We start from the raw sequence: 20,186 nt of genomic DNA, 5'->3' as shown, positions 1-20,186 counted from the left end.
CACAGACAGACAGACCTGACCTGTGCGTCCTGCAGCAGTGAGCCTTCTCTGCTTGTTTCACTGCGGTGTGACTTTCTGCTCTCCAGGTGGGTCTCGTGCAGGGGGAGGGTCTGCGAACGCCACGCCCACTCGGATCGCTCTCTGTTTCCGTCTGTCTGACGTTTCTGTGGGAATCAACAATAATGGAAACTGACCAAAACAGTAAAGTGTGTGTGCAGCTGAAAATGAGTTAATTGTTTACTCTTTGGTGGTAGTTTACGATGTGTATTCTGTAGATATTTATTCAACATGCAACGCTTATTTTTCCTGATTCTGTTTTTAAATTGCAGATGTATTTAATGTGTATGTTTGTGCCTTGCGATGCATGGAGAAGCTGTTATCTATCCATTCCTATCTTCCTGTCCTTTCTATGCTTTGCAGTTCACTGTGTATTATTCCCTGTCTGTCTGGCTGCATGGAGACTGTGTCGGTCTGGTGTAGGACGGTGTGTGTGTTCTGTGTTGGTGTAAACAGACTCTGAAACAAACTGTTACAGAAAAAATTGAGATGTGGAAAAAAAATCTTTTTCTTGAATTTGCAAACATTTCTTAAGTCTTGTTTTTCTGTCTCTCCCTCTTTCTCACCTCCCTCCCCCTCCCTCTGTCTCCCTTCGCTGCCCCCTCCCTCCCTCTCTCTCTATCTCTCTCTCTTCATACACATGTATAGTCCCCTCACTCGCCCATCCAGCCCGGCCTTCACATGTTAATGACTCTGCTGCTCAAAGGGAACCCAGAACCGGCCCTCCTTCTGACCTTAACAAACAGACATTATAATATAAAGTGAGACCGTACATCTGTCCTGTATCAATAATGAGGCTGTAAACACCTGTAGGACGATTCCAGCCTTTGGACTGTGCATTGATAAAAGTACTTTTAGACAAACTTAGAGATTTAAAACAGCAATGAGACGACGATTAAAATACTTTTTAGTCTGGCTTTTAATTTAATTTTATCTTATGTAACTTATTCTATTAATTGTTAGAGAATGTTTTATTCTATTCGTCTTTATTATCTTGTGTTTTACTCATGACCTACCTTTTCAGCCTGTTTTTTTTTATCACATTTTATTTTTATTTTACTTCACTTTATTTATTTTACATTTTAGGCTTTTTTAATTGATTGTTTTATTCTATCTTATTATTCCTGGTTGTCTTCAAGTGTTTTATAAGCTTATATAATTTTTTATTTTATTGTATTACTTTGCTATTGAGACTTTAAACACTTTTATTCTGCCTCCTGTGTTTCCTCATTACAGATTCATGGTAGCGTTTCCTCAGTTTGTCAGTTTGCTGCTCTATCGAGTCCGTTATTTATTACATTCTTGTTGTGGGGTGATTGTGTTGTTTTTATTGATTCTCTGTGTTTGTGAAGCACTTTGTGTTACATTACTGTTGTATGATCGATTGATTGATGTTGGAAAATATGAATTTTATTTTCTGTTTTGTGTCCTTAAATTCTCTCTCAAAATTTTATGAGTAGAGTAACATAGCTGTCACTTTGCCTCTCAGCAAAGTGACAGCTATGTTACTCTACGTGTGGCGTTATATTAAAGTAAAACCTGACCCAGTTCAGACACCAGAATTCGACCTATCAGGGCCTTTTGTTTGTTTTCTTTCAGGGTGTCTGACTCTCAGATGAGTAACTGTAACATAAAACTTCTAATGAATACATTTTATTTTAAAGAAACTCTGCACTTTGTGTGGCCTCATGTTTAAAGGAGAAACGTTAATCCTTGTTCTGCCTCTGAATGATGAATAACGTCTCTGCTTCTTTCTCCTTTCTGCAGGTTGAAGTTTAAGTCATGAAATCCTAAATTAGTTTTGTTTTTCAATCTGTCTTCTTTCTTCTTCTCTTTCTTTCTTCAGTCGTATTTCTTCTGAAATGTAAAGAACCGATAAAACTATTTAATGTGCAGGAGTTTGTGAAGCACGTGGACTCATCTTGAGCTGAGAGAGTAACAGGTCCATTTTTTAATACTCCCCTCTTTTCCTTTGTTTCTTTTTTTCCCTTTTATTCCTTGTTTAGGTTGGTTTGTTTTGTTTGTCTGCATCCACTAACTTTAGTTTTTTGGAGTAAAACCAGGACTTCACCCTCCCCCCGCCCTCCAGCGCTGCTTAATCTGCCTCTGCTTTGAGCGCGGAGAGACAATCAGAGGTGGAAATGGGCATTTTGTAATCTGTGCAGCATCACAATGCAGTCTGATCTCATGCTAATACACAGCAGGAGAGTCATCAGCAGGAGGGAGAACCTGAAGCGAACACAGCCGCAAATCTGCATGAGAAAGATCAGAGAGCTCTGAGGACTCAGAGGGGAAGAGGAAGACGCAGAGCTTTATTTTATCATTATAACATGAAGCAGAGAGAGTCAGTGTTTCTAACAGCTGGTGGTGGAAGTCAAAGCTCTGATTTTCAGCTTTTCTTTAATGCACTGATTTTCTTTTTCCTCTCTGAGATAATAAAGCCTTAAACTGCCTGTGAAAGTCTTCTCACCTCCACTGGTTCGCTTTAATAAGACTGATTGATTTTAAATGGTCTCTTTTTATGTCGGAGGAACGAGAGCTCGAAGAGGCTTCAGGCTGAAGGAGTCAGTGACCCCGTGTCTCCCTCTGCTGACCTCTTTATAAAACAATTATGACATGACAAAAGCTGCAGTCAGCTTCCAAATATAATTCACCACAGATCAAGTTTAAAGGGGGAAAAATAAAGGGCAAAATTATAAAGCATTTATTCAATTAAATGAGAAATGACAAGGTGATGAGTTGAGGTCAAGAGGGTCTTACAATAAAAATGTTCAGATGGGATAAAAAGAGGTTAAAATGGGGCAACAACAGAGGGGTTTACTCAGCTCGACAGGCAGGGAGATGATTCCACTGTAGTCTGGACAGGAAGTTTAGTGAAGAGTGAGATAAGGTGCTTTTTGACAGCAGGAACTTTCCCCAGGAACCTTTAAGGAACTGTGTGCGTTTCGACAGCAGGAACCAGGGTCTAAATTTAGTTCCAGGGTAGTTGAACCGTGAACCAGTTAGGTAGTTCACAAAGCGGACGTGCCGCGGAGTGTTTACTCCCGCAGCACACAGACGGCGTGAGGTTGTGTGTGCCGACAGGAAGTCGGAGACGCAAGCTTTCGTGCTCAATCCATTTGCAATGCAATACTCAAATACAGCACAAGTTGGATCTCCTCCATGCTAACAGGCTAACTAAAGTGCCGCACAAATGATGATACCTTCTTCTTTGAGTTTTAATGGTGGATGGCTAACCAGCTTAAAGGTGCATTGCCGCCACCTACTGGACTGGTAGTGTAGTGCAGTTACTTTAAAGTTTCTTCATACGTCATCGGCCTGATTTGCATTATCTTCCCAGGACTTTAGGCTGCTGTGGAAACGCAGACAACAATGGGCCATGGGAACCATTTAGTTCCTTGAAGAGAAGTTCCTGGAACTTTTGGTCTAAAAGCATGCAAGATGAAGGCTGATGAAAGTCAGGTGAGTAGTCTGTGAGTTGTGATGAATCGATTGCATGCAGCCAGGAGAGGGAGACAAAGCCCACGGCAGTGCACACAGACAGACAGAAACAGACAGAGAGAGGGGCTTTCTCAAACAACCCCCTACAAACTCTTCTGTTTGCACTCTCACATGGAGGATGTGATGTATAATACAGACATTAACAATATAAAGGTTGTGTTGTATTCAGGATCAAATACACTCTTCTCTGCTGTAGGAAACAATACATGTGTTCATTGATTGTAAAGTGTTTTATGTTTACATTGCAAAAACCAAACAGCAAAAAAATGCAAGGAGATGTTTAAATAAATATGAAGAAAGAAAAAAATAATTGCTACATAACAAGTTTAGAGTAAGAGTGAGTCTGCCACCTCAGTGTTGCTTATGTACCCCGTTCTTAGTGCTGCAGTAAGACACCATGGTGAGAGGGCAAAGGTCATCCCAAAGCTTGCAGCTGTATTTTACCCTACGACTAAAAGTTTGGTCGGCAATTTGTTTGTTACATTTGTTGAAATTCTTCCTGCTTCTCGACATTAATCAGTAGATCAAAAGGACAAACAGAAGTCCTGCAATAACTCTTTGCTAACTTGCCTCTCTGTCTACCTTCCCCCCTAACTGTGCACACTCTACCCCTGCCATCACGTTGTCTAAAAGCTAAAGCTAACAAGCTAGTCACACATGGCAAAGAAGGGTAGCCTGATACAGTTAACAATGACAACAGTGTGCTGTGCTCTTTGACTCATGCTGAACTGAAAGTGAGGAGCACGGTCAGGTGTTTTCAAAATACTGCTAGCTCTTGCTGCTTCTCCAAAGTTCCCAACCCCAGCTTAAATGAAGGGGGGGAGAGGAGAGGGTTAACAAAAAGGCAGAAGGACGGACAGGAGAGCACTGGGAACCCACAGGAATATTTTCTGTTCATAAAGGTTTCAACAAACGACTTTCTAGAAGTTGAAACCATGTCGGTTAACGAGCCAATTATAGGTGTTAGTGGGTGTTTATTTCAACGTGGGAAAGAGCCAGGCTAGCTGTTCTCCTGCTCCAAGGCTAACCTCGTCCTAACTCTGCACTCTGGTAAAATGGTAAATGGACAGCACTTATAAAGTGCTTTAGACCACTCAAAGCGCATTAACACCACAAGTCACACACACATCCTTACACTGATGGCAGAGGCTGCTATGCAAATCTAAAGGATCTACCATTCATGCACAGTCACACACCGATGGCTACGCCTTTAGGAGCAATTTGGGGTTCAGTGTCTTGCCCAAGGACATTTTGACATTTGGACTGCAGCAGCCGGGGATCAAACCACCAACCTTTTGATTGAAAAACAACCAATTCTACCACTGAGCCACCTTGTCATCCATCCATCCACTATCTTCCGCTTATCCAGGGTCGTGGTGGCAGCAGGCTCAGCAGGGTGATCCAGGCGTCCCTCTCCACAGCATGGTTTTCCAGCTCCTCCTGGGGGATTCCGAGGCGTTCCCAGGCCAGGTAGGATATATAATCCCTCCAGCGAGCTCTGGGTCTACCCCAGGGTCTCCTCCCAGTTGGACGTGCCCGTAAAACCACCAAAGGGAGGCACCCAGGAGGCATCCCAACCAGAAGCCCGAACTACCTCACCTGGCTCCTTTGGAAGTGAAGGAGTAGTGGCTCTACTCCGAGCTCCCTCCAGATGTCTGAGCTCCTTACCCTCTCTCTTAGGATGAACCCAGACACCCTGCAGAGGAAACTCATTTAGGCCGCTTGTATCCACAATCTAATTCGGTCACTACCCAAAGCTCGTGACCACAGGTCGAGGGATGGAACGCAGATCGACTTCAGGCTCAGCTCCCTCTTCACCACGACAGTCTGGTACAACGCCCGCATTCCTGCTGATGCTGCACCGATCCGCCCGTCAATCTCAAGATCAAAAGTTAAGTGAAAAGGTTGAACAATTTTGTCGACCAACATTAAACTCTTAAAAAAGGTTTCACAGAGCACAACACAGGCTTTTAATGGTTCATTACTTTAATCAGTGCAGTTCAATATTTTATATTTATACATCTTCTTTACAACGAAACAGCAGAGATAGACACGATTACACGGTTAAGACTGATCTCTGCATCGTCTTTCACTTTAACACCACTGAACATGACATGACTGAACGTTTCACACAGTCTTTCATCCGTCACATCTCCTGAGTGCTTCATTTTCCCGGCTGTCACTCAATGGGGAACAATTTCTTTATTCTTGAGTTAAAAATTAAAAACAATCTTTTGAAATTTCAACCTTTGAGTCACCGAGACTTTCAAGCCACCACTGTTCGTCCTCAAGTGGTTTTCAGGACATTTATTTGACATCAGCTTGACTCAGTCAGCAATTCACACATTTGATCATTCGTTAGCACGTTAGCATTTTGACAGAGGTTGGGGAATCAGCTGCAATGGTATGATAGACAGAACTGGCTTTTCCACACGGCGACATTAACAAACTCAGGACACCTCGTTGTGCGTTAATATTTTGTTCTAGCACCTCTTATCCTTACAGCTTTCATTCTATACAGGCTATAGCTAGGTAAAATTAAACTCACGTACATTAGTACATGAACTCATGAGGTTGTGAGAACACAAAGCAGCTGGCCACAGACTGATGTGACCTTGTTTTATTTAAAGGACAGAAAAGGATTGTGGGTTTCTGCGTCTTTAGCTTCATGCTAAGGAACAAGCACGACTGACTTTTGTTTCGACAGCAAACCAATGCTTCTTAACTTTAAGAAATAGTTCCTCTCTTATTGACACCAGACAACTTTTTGAACAACTACGGTAAGTATGGAGGGTCAAAAGTGAGTCTTTAAACTGCACCAACTGCTCTTTTTGTGCTGCGAAAGAAGTAAATTAGCTATAAAAACTCTAACAAGGACCGTCCTCATGAGGCCGATGACAACGTGTTTGAAAGCAGGTATGCGGTGAGGGCAGCAGACAAGCAGCGGAGGAGCAGCCCCGCCTACTCCCCGAACAAAGTATCCAGAGCCATATAGACAGAGAGTCGCGTCAGTGAAGGTCCAATATGCTCCATGATCTACCATTGCGATGTCGCAACTCTCTCTCTCTACGGCTGTGAAAGTATCGTCAGTCAGTCACGTACAGACCCGTGTGTAGGACTGACCCCGGCGGTCAGCCAAAAATACGAAATATGACAGTGAAGAGGAAAATGCAGTTACCTAGCAAAGTCTCTTTATTCTGCTACCTGCACAAAGACAACTTTGTTAGGTGTTAGGACAAGCTGGTTCGGGTTCAGACGATTGGTTAATGTGAATATGCTGGGTATGGTAACTCATGAATGTTTATATTGCTTTCATACTGGAGTCCAATCCCGGTCTCCTGCACGGATGTCCTGTATTTATTTGACCCATCCATCAGCCCCTACCACCAGCCCAAGCAGACTTTCGTGCTTCCAAACAGTGAGCTGGATAAGAGCATCCCAAATGACACACGAAGTGCACCAACTCTTTATACTTTGAAGCTCAAGGCCACAAAAGAAGCGACAAGTTTTCAAGTAGCTTCCTAAACACTTGTCTGAGCACAGGTAGAAGAAATTCTACACATTTAAAACCTTAAATCGGCCTCGGTAGCATACCTGTAGCTTGGTGGCCAAAGGGTTCAATTAGCTAAGCAGACTATAAATATATCTTTTGCAAGGATGGAAAGGGTTTTTTCATGTATAAGTCAAAGGTCTCAGGTGTTACCAGGTAAACAGAGTTACAGCCTGCTAAAAACCTCATATTTCCTTTGAGGTGTCCATCATCAGGACTTTTAAGGACTCCACGGAGGTCCTCCTGAGGCATCATCCCAAACATAACTGTCATTGAAATCAGGAACTATCTGCTCCAAGTGTAAGACAACCAGACCAGGTGCCTTTTCATTCTAACACATTCAGTATCCTCAGGTTTGATACCCAGCCCGTATTAGCTTCCCCATTTAAAAAATCGGTCAGTGTACTCCTTCTTCTTCTGACCAACCAGAAATGTTCAGTTTTCCTCTTCCTCTTCTTCTTCTTCATCCTCATCCTCATCCTCCTCCTCCTCGTCTTCTTCCTCTTCCTCCTCTTCTGCAGTGTCTTCATCCTTCGTTTCTGTCTTGGTCATCTTCCAGCTGCGAGTCCAGTCACTCTTCTGCAAACCTTCTTCCTCTTCTTCCTGTAACAGCCTCGTGCTCCGCTCGCTCCGGTTCTTCGTGGAGAAACAAACCACCTTGTCTTCTTTCGGCTTCTTGAAGCGACAAAGTCTCCACGACTCCTTCCAAGCCTTGCACTCCTCTACCTCCTCCCCTTCCTCCTCCTCTTCTTCATCTACATCTCCTGATCGGTGAGCGACCGCCACCATCCACGACTGCTTCCAGGAGGAGAAGGAGGTGTGCAGTTTGTGGAACTGCAGATGGAGCGGGGCGTTTGGTTTGCGCTTGGTTCGTTTCTTTTTTGCTTTCTTGCCCTCATCTTCCTCATCTTCCTCGTCTGCTTTCTCCAGGCTGTCAGTCTCTGTTTTGACCATCGGCTCTACTCCAGCATCCTCTTCCTCCTCATCCTCTTCTTCATCCTCTTCCTCCTCATCGTCCACGACTTTATTGTCCTCTTCCTCTTTGTTGTCTACTTCTTTCTCCTCATCTTCATCTTCTTCATCTTCCTCCTCCTCCTCCTCCTCTTCATCCTCCTCACCTGCATCTACTTCATCCTCCTCTTCATCTTCTTCATCTTTCTCCTCCTTGTCTACCTTACCCTCCTTCTCGTCGGCGTCTTCGTCCTCCTTTTCCTCCTCTTTGTCTACTTCTATTTCCTCCTGTTCTTTGTCTACCTCATCATCTTCGTCTTCCTCATCTACGTCTTCATCCTCCTCTTCCTCCTTTTGTTCTTCTTCTTCATCCTCCTCTTTCTCCTCCTCATTTTCCTCCTCTGCGTTTTTGTCTTTGATATTATCTTTTTCCTCGTCTTCCTCCTCCTGTTCTTCATCATCCTCCTCATCGAGTTCTTTGTCCTCCTCCTCCTTTTCATCTTCATCCATCTTGCCCTTTTCTTTTACTTCTGTGTCCTCCTCCTCTTCGTCCTCCTCCTCCTCCTCTTCTTCCTCCTCACTCTTTTGGTTTATCTTTTTGTCCTTCTTCTCTTGTTCTTTGTCATCTTTCTCCTCCTCCTTTTCTAAATCCTCCTCTTCATCCTTTTCTTTTACATCTTCCTCCTCCTCCTTCTCCTCTTTGTCTTCTTCCTCACATTCCTGCACATCCACAAACTCTTCATCCTCCTCCTCTTCATCTTCATCCTCTTTTTGTTCTATGTTTTTGTTTTCCTCCTCCTTTCCCTCCTTTGCATCTTTAAATTCCTCCTCTTCCTCCTCTTCTTCTTCCTCCTCTTCTTCCTCCTCTTCTTCCTCCTCCTCTTCCTCCTCCTCTTCCTTATGTTCTGCCTTGTCTTCCTCCTTTTGAACTTCTTTGTCCTCCTTATTGTCGACCTCTTCCTCCTCTTCTTCCTCCTCCTCTTCCTCCTCCTCCTCCTCCTTAAGTTCTGCTTTGTCCTCCTCCTTTTGAACTCTAGTGTCCTTCTCCTCATCGGCGACCTCTTCATCATCTTCCTCCTCATCTACTCCTTCATCCTCCTCCTCCTCCTCCATGTCTTCCTCCTCCTCCTCATCTTTCTTGATAATTTTCTTGTCCTCATTTTCATCGACATCTTCTGTCTCTTCCTCCTCCTCATCTACGCCTTCATCCTCCTCATTTTCAACTCCTTCCTCCTCGTCCTCTTCTTCCTCCTCCTCCTCCTCTTCATCATCCACTTCTTCCTCCTCCTCCTCCTCTGTCTTGTCCGATTTGAACTCCTCAGGTGGGATCCATCGTTTGGGACTCCTCCAGGCCTCCATCCACTCCGCGTTCTCAGTGATCTCCTCCTCCAGCTGAGATATGAGGAGGAGGTTCTCAGCTTTGCGTCTCCTCGTCTGCATGTTGCTGTGTCGATGATGGGACGCCAGTGAAGCCTTGCACCACCTGGGAATAAAATCACAGTGTTTGATTAGATTAGTCTGAATCAGACTTCTGAAGGTCGGTGGGGTCACAGGTGAATCAAAGCATGAGTTGTAAAGTTTATTTTTATTCACATTTTGTGCAACACAAGAAATCCTCCAAACAAACTGCTCGCGCATGTTGATTGCTGCCGTTTTAAACAGTTGTAAAAGAAATAGCTTGCATTATTATTTTGGACACTGGGTGGCAGCCATGAGATGCACAGGGTTGTAAATATACGGGCGCATATTACAGGAAGAGGCAGGGCACAGGTAGAGGTGAATCCCACAGTTCTCACCAGACAGCAGCAGAGCAACACGCCACTAACTACAGTGTTGGAAAACCCGGTAAGTTCGTGTCTTCTTCAACTATTACAGTAAGAAACAAACGTAAGTACTTCTGGATCTGCTGTTTTAGATCGCTCCTCTACTATCTGTCTAATAATGCCAACAATGTTTGCATAAAATGCACAGAAAGTGTAATAAAATCAAGTATGCATGCTCTAAAATTTCCACTAAATAAACTGAAACTCTGCAAGAAGACAAAAATGTTGTCTACCGATGTTGAGACCAAACCGACTCTCCTGTACTTTGGTAATAGTCCTTATTTTACTTCAGGTATATCCTGCATGTCGGACATTTACCTGTAAGAGAATACTCACACTGAGGTGTTACATGTAGCTCACTTGCTTTAACTGGAGTAAAGTAATAAAGTAATACTTCTTCCAGCACTGGTGTTCACACATACAGACTCAAGCATCAGAGGCGCCACGCTCTCATTTATTATGGATGGAGCCATCAAATAGCGCCGTGGCTCCTCCCCACACGGTTTAAGGCTCAAAGGTTGCCCACAGTTGTGCCATAAAGCGCTTGAAAAACGTTTAACTTATTAAAGAAAAACGGTCAGATCCAAGCTAAATATGCAAAGTACATATTGAAAAATTGAGACATGCAAGCTTTAGGTTCATGAGGCGGGGTTACACCTTAACAGGCCACCAGTCAATCGCAGGGTTGACACACAGAGACAGACAACCAACATTCACACCTACGGGCAATTTTAGAGTCACCAATGAAGCTAACGAGCATGTGTTTGGACTGTGGGAGGAAGCCGGAGTACCCGGAGGTGAGCCCACGCATGCACGGGGAGAACATGCAGACTCCAACCAGGATCCTTTCTGCTGTGAGGTTACAAGGTTACCCACTGTGCTCCCGTGCTGCCCACATACATTACTTGATTTAAAAACTAGGTTTTGTGTTTAACTACGCTTTTCGGACTTCATCTGTCAAATTATTGTCATTGACATATTTTATGTTAATGCAGAAATTTTACTTGTCTGACCTGGTAAGACTGCTGTAACCATAGGGTTTATCAAGTCATGTTACATCAGATTGATGTAAAGGGATGCATCATTAACATGAGACACTCTGCGTCACCCACCTGAACTGCTGGCTGTATCCCCAGCAGGAGCTCCAGCTCTTCTGACGCTCTTCTGCCTCCACAGGAGGAGCTGCAGAGAGCAGCCAGGAGTTACTCCACCCGGGCATGAACACCTCGTTCATCGTCATCGTCGATGTGGTGTCGGTGCTGAAGGAGCTTTCAGATGTCTCATCATCATCGTCATCGTCTTCTTCGTACTCGTCGTCTTCTTCGTACTCGTCGTCTGTGTCCTCTTCTGCTTCACTCTCTGTCTCATCGTCTGCGTCGAGTTCGGTTTCAAACTCTGCCTCGGACAGTTTCCATGAATCCTCCCAGTCCTCCAGCTCCTCCTGTTTGAAGATCACAACGTTCATTTTTAGAATAATAATTAAGGATGTCCTGGTTGTCAGTATTTACTGTCTCAAAATGGGCAGTAACGTTCAAAGAGAAAATCTAATAAGAAAAGAAAAGTAGTTTTCACCTGCTCCTCCAGTTGTTCTAGTTCTTCCAGCTTGTCGCTGAGCTCTTGTTCGTACTCCGGCCAGATGACATCCCACTCAGGTTTAAACTGTCTGAAGGGAAAGTTCATGATCTTCCACGTACCAGCCCAGACAGGGAGAGAATATACGTCTATGTCTGGTCCACCAACAGGTTTCCTTTCAAACAAAACCTCCCACTGGAACTGAGTCTCCTCAGGGGGCTCCAGCTGGGCCGGGCTCTTCACCTGGACACAAGAACAGTGGAGACGATTCATGAAAAGATGCCTCACACGGATGATTTTGTCACTATGAGCTTTCCAGTGGCGGCTGGTCAAAAATATTCATACTCAGTTTTTAACAACCATCCTACTACGATGAGTAAACACGGGAAGCAAAATAGTGCATTTACATGGCTACATCCAGCTAGCCAAGCCTTTCTGGTGAACCAGCTGCGAGAAAATAGGTTTTAACTTTTTCACTCGCTTATTGGTTGATTTTAATATCTGGCCAGTTTCTTAAATCTGTTATTTTTCACTTAAACTTCTCCTCTCGAAAGGATTTTGCGGTGTCAGCGTCCATCATTGTCATTTCCATCACTCATAGACTGATCAGACTTCAACCACCGAGACTAACCCAATTTACCACGATTTCAGAATCGCCCTTCAGGGATTATTTTCTACGACGCTGATTGGCCAAATTCACGTTGATATGCGCGTATATTGGCCCAGCAACAGTCCCTGATTGGCTACTCGTCTCTGCTTTAGGGGCACTGGAAAAAGCGAGAGTAGCCTAACGCTTGTTTCCCACATGTCCAATGAACATTAATTAATGTATATATTTTTTTGTATATATATATATATCACAAATTTAAGTAAGTAGTTTTGTTAATATTAGTTTTTTAAAATACACTAAATAAAAATAAAAACACACTCTCCACTGGGGGGGGGGCGCCCTCTATTGGCCAGTCGCCACTGGAGCTTCCTCTTTTTGGGGCGGTCTGGAGAGGTCACGGATGAGCCCGCTTGAGACTGATTCTTAAACTCTGATTAAGGCTCTCAGAGAAACTCAAGATCTACATCCCAGTTCTACCTTACACAACACTACCATCAGTTTGCATGTATGCAATGTATTGAATCTATCACATTGAAAACTATCACAATAGAGACAAAGTGCGACACATCTCACTCTGCAAGTCTCGGTCTACCGGAGAGAAGAAGCTATCCTCAAAGTCAGTGTGTCAGTGTGCCTTCTCCTTTGGATGTTTTTTGGATAAATGATCCCTGCGTGGCACGGAGGGAACAACTTTGCTCAGCTTCAGCCTCCACAGATTGTTTGGACAGACTTCTCAGTGTCATGATCGCACAGTTTTCACATACTTATATCCTGTCTCCTCTTTGTCTCCTTACAGATTCACTGTTTCTGTGTGGATGCTGATAAAAACTTCTGGGTTCTCTAACCTCACAGCAGCTGTCAGATAATGTGCTGTTGTTTGCTAGCACATATTTCACTTTTCACAATTACACTATTGTCTTATGTCCTAAAGTCTAACTTGTCCTAAAAGTTAAAATCGTCTATGTTCAAAAGTGCAATAAAACTAGAGTCAAATTCCTCGTCTGTATACCTGACCTATAGAAAAGATTCTGACTCCTAATCTACTGCTTGACTTTTGACACTGATTGGTCCACTTGGTAACATCGCACCAAAACCACCTACGACACTGTGCTTGACTCTAGCTACTATCTAGCTGCTACAGCCTGTTAGCGTCCACATAAAACTCTAAAGCTCCCTGTCTCAGTGTCGAGTAATTGTTCAGCATTCATCCGACCAACTAGCCAATGTCTTTTACTGTGAAGTTTACCGTGAGTTTGTTCAATTCTCAGTACCTGTTTCCAGGATTGGCTCCATTCCTCAGCGGGCGTCGTCCACCCGTCCTCTGAGTGACGCTCCTTTGGTTTGTACTTCCTGCTGTTGGTGAGCTCTATGGTGGTGAATCCTGGGACTCTGGCTTTCAGCTCTTTGGCCTTCAGGTAAAGATACTTGGGAGGCTTCAGACTCATCCAGGAATCTTTCCAGCATATCTGGAACACGTCCACCTCCACTTTACGCTTTGGCCTGTGAGGTTTGGGTGAAGGTGCTTTCTTTGGAGGAGGTGGAGGAGGCGGAGCATGTTTGGCTTTTGGAGGAGGTGGGACGACTTTGAATTTGATCTTTGACTTGTTGTCTGATTCATCTTGGCCGCTGGTGATCTTCTTAAAGTCTCCATTGGCGACAAGCGACCAGTGATAGTTCCACTTTGAGCCTGCGCTGCAGATTCAAAGAACAAACCAACAAAAGAGAACAAACACATAAAAACAGCTGTGTGGACAATGAGAAACATAGCTCCCAAAAGTCAAGAGGAATCTGTTGGCTGTGTGTCGGACTCAAGTGTTTAACTGGACACATTTTATACTGACAGCAGAAGCACAGATTTTAGGCTTGTTGACGGTCAGTAGTTTGACAGATGAAGGTAGTTTGTGTTAATGTTAAAGGTGACTGCAGCCACAGTTTTACCATTTTATATGACTCTTACATTTTGGTGGTACTTTTCTGCCTCCATTCAGCCTCCTGCTTGTTCTGGTCTGCCACGTTCTGAGCTCTCTTCTCCCATTGGTCCCTCAGCGGCCCGTTGCTGAACGACCTGCCCTCCTGCTTTTTGGACAACATCCTGTTGCCTGAAACGGACACATGAACAACAACTTTAACAACATAGACAGCATCTAAAAGAGCCATTGTGGCGTGATGTGTTCAAGTGCAGGTGAAGAATACTCAGACATCTGATAACAGTTTGTGTTCACTAACTAGGCTCAGTGTGTACTCAAACAAGTACAGAGCACATGAGCACATCCCAACACAGCAAGGGTCAGCTTGTTGATGTCATTTAGTATTTCCTGTCAATTTGTTGTTGGTATCTTTAACGACTGTACAAACATCATCTTCTAGAAACCCTAAGAAGTAATCCCTAACAACAGCTCAACTCGTCTATGAAATGTCAAACAGTGTCACAACTTCCCTAACCTAATGAGATCTTGAAAAGTAAAGTATCATGGAACCAGACATTGTTTGGCTTTTATTTTAGTTAAGTTTCAGTTAATTCAACGTTTGCTAAATATTCAAATTGAACCGTTACGATACTCTTGCTGTTAACCAAGATCAGGACCTCATACTCTTCCATCTCCCAAAATATTCCAAACATTCATAGTATTCAGACTTCTTCCATTACACTTACACCACTGACAGTCGCTGAGAAAACACATTATTTGAATCCTTACAGCCTGCATATGAAGACAGACAGAACCATCACCTGAATAAAAAGCTGGTCTATCCAGGATAACAGCAACACCAGAGTGTTAAAATGATCTGAACACACTCCAAATGAGGACATATATGGAATAATTGTGTTCATTCCGACTGTAAGTTCAGACACGTGTAGACAGCAGCGGTTTAGGCAGCATGTGGTGCTTCGACAGCGTACTATCACACTGTATGCTGGTTTAAATCTATCACCCATCTGTAAACATGAAGCATGCAGACATACCTACAGTATAAGACAGATAGAAGAATGCATTAGTCCGGTTTTGGTGCAGCTCTCAGTGCAGTGTCATGTTGAAGACTGACTCGTCTCAGTGCGACACGAGACGACAGGCGTCGCTCTATAATTAAACACGCCTCAGCAACGTGCTGCAGGCAGCAACAACAACACAACTCCACAGAGTCTGCAGACATCTTCTGGTGCGTTTGTGATTTAATACATAAACTTTGTGACTCCTTTTAACTCAACAGAACAATATTTAATCTATATTTTATTTTTTTATGTCAACACAAAACTTTTAATTTAATAATCTTTTTTTTTTTGGCCTTTTATGCCTTTCTTTAGAGAGGGAGGACAGCGGAAAGTGTCGGAAACAAGGGCAGAGAGAGTGAGAGTCGGCATGCAGCAGGGGGCTGAGGGTGACTGCCACACCGAGGACTGCAGCCTTTGTACACTATAAAAAGCTACATATAGAATCTACTCAGGAAAATTGAGGCAACAATTTGCACTTTAACTGATTGAGTAAATGTTACCTTATGTTTTGAGTGAAAAGTACCTAAAATTAACAACTATGATACATTAAAGTAAATTAAATTCTACTAAACATTTCTCATTAGATTACACAACTTATTACTTATAATAACTCTTGACACAAAGGCAGACAACTTCTCAAACTCACACTCACAAGCAATTTAGAATCACCAATAAATGAGCATGTTTTTGGGAGGAAGCTGGAGCACCCTGAGGGAACCCACGCATGCACGGGCAGAACATGCATACTCAAGCCCACTCGTCCGAACCGGGATTCGAACCAGTAACCTTCAAGCTGTCAGGTGACAGCGCTAAACACTGCACCACTTATTCAAATAAGTCCAACATATAATCAACAACATGAGCCTGCTCGTGTGAATTTACAGACTAATATTCAGGAAAGTCGGACAGTGTAACCGCCAAGAGAGGGCTACACATTTAAACTTCTTGTCACATACAGACACGCCGACTACAAATCATCTGATGTGAAATAAATATATAAACACTTTCATTCATTCTTTGATACACAGCAAAACAGGAATCTTAACTTCAACACGGTTAAACCGACCCTGACCTGCAGCCAAGAACAAACGTTTGCGCACTCTGCAGCACCGGCCCGATATCTCTGCATAGATTTTATTACATTATTTTGGGTTGCAATTGTTACTGTTCAAAATGAATGCAGGTAAGCTTCACCCATTTCAACATATTTCACTTGCTAACTGATATAATTTTAGTATAATTTACACAATTTGCATGGATTTTATTCACTACCCTCAAAAAGTCTTTTTTACAGTGTGTATGGGACACGCGATTTAACCGCGGAGCTAAACCAGCGTCTCATTTGATCACTTTTTATTGGTAAAAATAAATAGTGATGATGAAGAAAGAGTGTCTTTGAACACACACACAAAACACTTACAACTCGCAATTGCATTATCATATAAATGTCACAAATCTACTCAGCAGTATGGTGCTAAAGACTGCTCTTAGTAATGACTTTGTTATAGAGAACTGTGTGTAACATAAAGCGCACACGCTTTAATCCCTGTCTGTCTGCAGGATGGACTGCAGGACTTAGCAGTGTCTGAGTTGATAAATGACACTCCAATTAGCGATGTCCTAAAGTTAGTAGTTGAGCTCAGGCTTCCCCGCATGATGGTATCAAAGAAACCCCCGATGAGAATGTAGAGAATCAAAAAACAGTGACCTCTCCCTCTGAAGCGTCTCCACTTCTATGGTTACCAGAAGGCCTTAAATGGGATCACTGGGTGTAAGCTCTGCTCCTGGGATACAAAATGTTTTAAAACTAAACAGTGACGTTAATGTGTAGACTTCAGCAACATTATCAGATGGTCTGGTGAAGCAAAGGAGGTGTGAAATGGAAGCCTGTTCTGTCCTGCCAGCTTCCCCCTTCACACATACATCGACCTGGCTCTGTCACTGCCTCTGCTGCTAGCTTAAAGGCGGAACAACATGGACCCACACACTGTTTTTGTACAGTTCATGCCGAACAGGGAGACAGAATAACAGCGTTAAGTGGACGTCGTCACAGTGACGTCACTCGTGGGTTTGTGAATCCTCTTTAGTGGCTTCAAGTTTAACATTTTGCCGCCTCCATCTTTTGTTTTTGGAAACAGATTTGACTATCTTGTAAAAAAGGTGGATGCTCTTTATTTCTATCCTTGACGTGATGCCATAGCAACTTATCAATCACACTTAGCCACCCTCGCATACCCTGCTTTATCATGTATGTGAGACTATAGTTTAATAGATGAATATTAACATAAAACTAGAGATTGAGACCATAAACTCATCAGGAATAAGTTTACTGGGGGAGTAAATAAAGTGAGAAGTCGGCTTGTTTTCTCATAGACTTCTATACAATCAGACTTCTTTTTGCAACAAGAGGAGTCGCCCCCTGCTGGCAATTAGAAAGACAGCAGGTTTAAACACGTGCGCTGGAAGTCAGTCATAGCTGGAGGTGCTGCATTTTTGCATCATTCAAAGTATCAAATATTAAATATATTTTATATAAATCGACAGCATGTAACACCAAGTGTTTGAGCGCTTTTTACTCTGCAACACATCAAACTTGAACATGAATCAAAGCACTCACAGAAACAAAAGAAGGAATGCTGCACGGAGAAGCTCAGGGAGTGATACAAAGAGTTTACACAGATGTGGCCTGTTGCTCACACAGTAACACAGTACGGTGCAGCGCAGCGAGGATATGTCATTTCAGACAGGAGACGAGTGATACGCAGACCATTTTGGAGCCGTTCTTTTGACACTGTGTCATTCTGTCACTGGAAGGCAGAAGTCTGAAGTTACACACTTCCCTGATAAACTGAGTAACATTATGATCTCCTGTGCATGATCACACGCTCCCTCTCTGTAGCTCCCTATGAGACCTCTCTCTCCCTCAGCAGAGTCGATTGTTTTAAAATATTAAATGAACAAACGTTTAGTAACTCTCCTTTACTCCTGTTATACAGTGTCCATGTAAAGCTGCAGTAACTGAGCTCACTGCTGCTCCGTCTGACAGGATGATCACTTTAGTTTAGGTTTCATAAAGTAGGCAACAAAAGTCTTGTCAGATAACAGCTGTGTCCCAATCCAGGGGCCGCAGCCTTCGAAGGCCGTATTTGAAGGCGTCACAGAAGCGTGACGAAGGCTGTCTCATTTCAAAGGCTCCTTCAGATGCAGATGACAAATGCGTCCTGTTGCTTGGCAACAGGAGCGGCGATTGGTGACGCAAGGGTAGAACAGACCGTCTCATTTCAACTCGGCTTTAACGGTCTACGCAGGCTGTTGATGGAGCATCAGCGTCAGTTTTCAGAACTTTCTAAAGACTGAAACCAGCAACTGTCAACTTTTTAATGTTGAGGTGAGTTGGCCGTTGTCAAGGCGATGTGCAGCCACCTTAAGGCACTTCCACATCGGCTTCCCTTTAGTTACCAACTGTTCACTGGTTACAGTCCATGAGAATAACACTCCCACCTTAAACAAGTTATGTAAAATAAAAATGGGATTTTACTGTGTCATGCTAGTAGTGGCTAATACACCTTAGATTAGGAGAGGGCTACAGCCGTCTGGTAAACTCACTTCTGTCAAACAACAAGCCCTTAAATTTCTCAAACTTGTAGTCTTTATCTTCAGTCCATGCTGACTCAAGTGACATCACTTGAGGACATGTATCACACTTCACACAGCTTCTTCTGGAGACACAAGAGGCTTAATGCAACAGTCCTCCCCAACACCTGGAAACACGTTTAGATGCATAGAGTACACGTGGATCCCCTTTCACATTCTCCTGAGCTGTCTTTGTTGGTCACATGACCCTGACCTTGCACATTGTAGCCATCTCTCCACAGTGTTTAGCCTAGCCTTAGCTTAGCACAAAGATTGCTGGCGTAGCTCATTCAAACAGGATAAGACGAATCACTCCAACAACTCTTAAAGCTTTGTAAATGTCAGACTGAAATTAAAGAAATAAATTGGAAATTAATGAAGTGATCCTGACTTACCTGATGTCTTCCTGTCTCTCTCACAGCCTGCCTGTCTGTCTGTTTACATCCAATAGCAGTATACATGAAGGTGAACACAGTGGCTGTCCACTGTCTGTCTCACTCTCTGGACTTGTCTGTCTCTGTTCTTTACATGAGCCACAAAGGTATTGTCCCTCTATCTGCCTGCTGTCCTGTCTGTCTGTCTCGGGTCAGTTAGTGCAGTTAAATTTTATCAGCTTACACACTCAGTCCGTTATGTCTGCTCTGTGGTGAGTAGGCTTCCCTCTTTGCTATTTTTACATCATGCGTGAACCGATCCAGCAGCAGCTCTAAATTTAGTGTCGGGGTGAGTCAACGAGGGGCGCAGCCAGCAGCCTGGAAGTGCAGAGAAGTTACTTTAATTAAATGAAAACACTTATGTGAAATCAATCTTTATTCAACAGGTGCAAATAGAAAAACAATCAGGACATGTCTCTGCACGTCTGAGCCAATCAGAAACCAGTGCTGTGAGCTAACCGGTGACATACACTGTACATTACTTTGGAAAGGATCCATACAGAAGCTCCGCCTTCAAACACCTCCTCCTCCTGGCGAGCTGCCAGGCAGTGAGAGGATTGTAGAGCAGCTCTTGGTATAGAGTTTCAGGCATCCAGGGTTCCTGCGGTCAAAGTCTTGTTCTTTTTCTTATAGACAGCTCGAGGTGACTGGCTGTTGGAGCGCTTTGAGGGCACGGTCACGCGAAAATTTGTCTCCCCGTTCAGACTACAAACCGGTACAGATGAGAAAGTAATTTCTCTGCATACTGCTTGAGGACAAAAGATGAACAACTGTGTTAGAAAAAGAGTTGGGAAACTACAACTCCCAAAGCTGCTTTAACAGAAAAGTCATTTTGCAGAGTCAGAAACTTCAGATGTGTTCTGCACCAAGCTCGTTTAAAACTTTAGGCCCAGAGTGACTTCACTAATAACTGTTAGTAAGTGTAATATCATAAAGAGCAGCTCCAGTCTTGTTTTAAGACGTATAAAATTCTCTGCTTGAAATAATAAATTGTGTCTGATATGTTTTTTCAGCAAAATACGTTTAATTACCTTGTAAAAATCCTCCCAAGGCATCTCCTCCTTCT

At 43.3% G+C, this 20,186-nt stretch overlaps 1 protein-coding gene across 1 annotated transcript; it reads right to left on the bottom strand.

The window, feature by feature from the left end:
- Nucleotides 1-5,526: 5,526 nt before the first annotated feature.
- Nucleotides 5,527-19,290, bottom strand: LOC138605222 (glutamic acid-rich protein-like). Its single transcript, XM_069677345.1, has 6 exons — nucleotides 19,082-19,290; nucleotides 14,022-14,163; nucleotides 13,336-13,756; nucleotides 11,455-11,697; nucleotides 10,995-11,323; nucleotides 5,527-9,542 (listed from the first exon to the last, which is right to left on the bottom strand). The coding sequence occupies exons 2-6, from the start codon at nucleotides 14,153-14,155 to the stop codon at nucleotides 7,544-7,546; spliced, it is 3,126 nt and encodes a 1,041-aa protein (XP_069533446.1). The 5' UTR covers nucleotides 14,156-14,163; nucleotides 19,082-19,290; the 3' UTR covers nucleotides 5,527-7,543.
- Nucleotides 19,291-20,186: the final 896 nt, after the last annotated feature.

Source organism: Semicossyphus pulcher, unplaced genomic scaffold (genome assembly GCF_022749685.1).
Source record: "Semicossyphus pulcher isolate SPU_LCO1_2020_fin unplaced genomic scaffold, fSemPul1.0.p SCAF_28, whole genome shotgun sequence".
Lineage (NCBI taxonomy): Eukaryota > Metazoa > Chordata > Actinopteri > Labriformes > Labridae > Semicossyphus > Semicossyphus pulcher.
The sequence above is the reverse complement of the archived record's forward strand: the minus strand, read 5'-3'. Positions and strand labels throughout refer to the sequence as shown.

Excerpts from the sequence above, each read along its gene's own strand:
- LOC138605222 (XM_069677345.1), bottom strand. The coding sequence starts at position 14,155 with ATGTTGTCCAAAAAGCAGGAGGGCAGGTCGTTCAGCAACGGGCCGCTG. Across the intron at positions 11,698-13,335 it reads GGAGCCAATCCTGGAAACAG|GTGAAGAGCCCGGCCCAGCT; the intron begins GTACTGAGAATT and ends TCTTGTGTCCAG. Across the intron at positions 9,543-10,994 it reads GGATACAGCCAGCAGTTCAG|GTGGTGCAAGGCTTCACTGG; the intron begins GTGGGTGACGCA and ends TTTTATTCCCAG.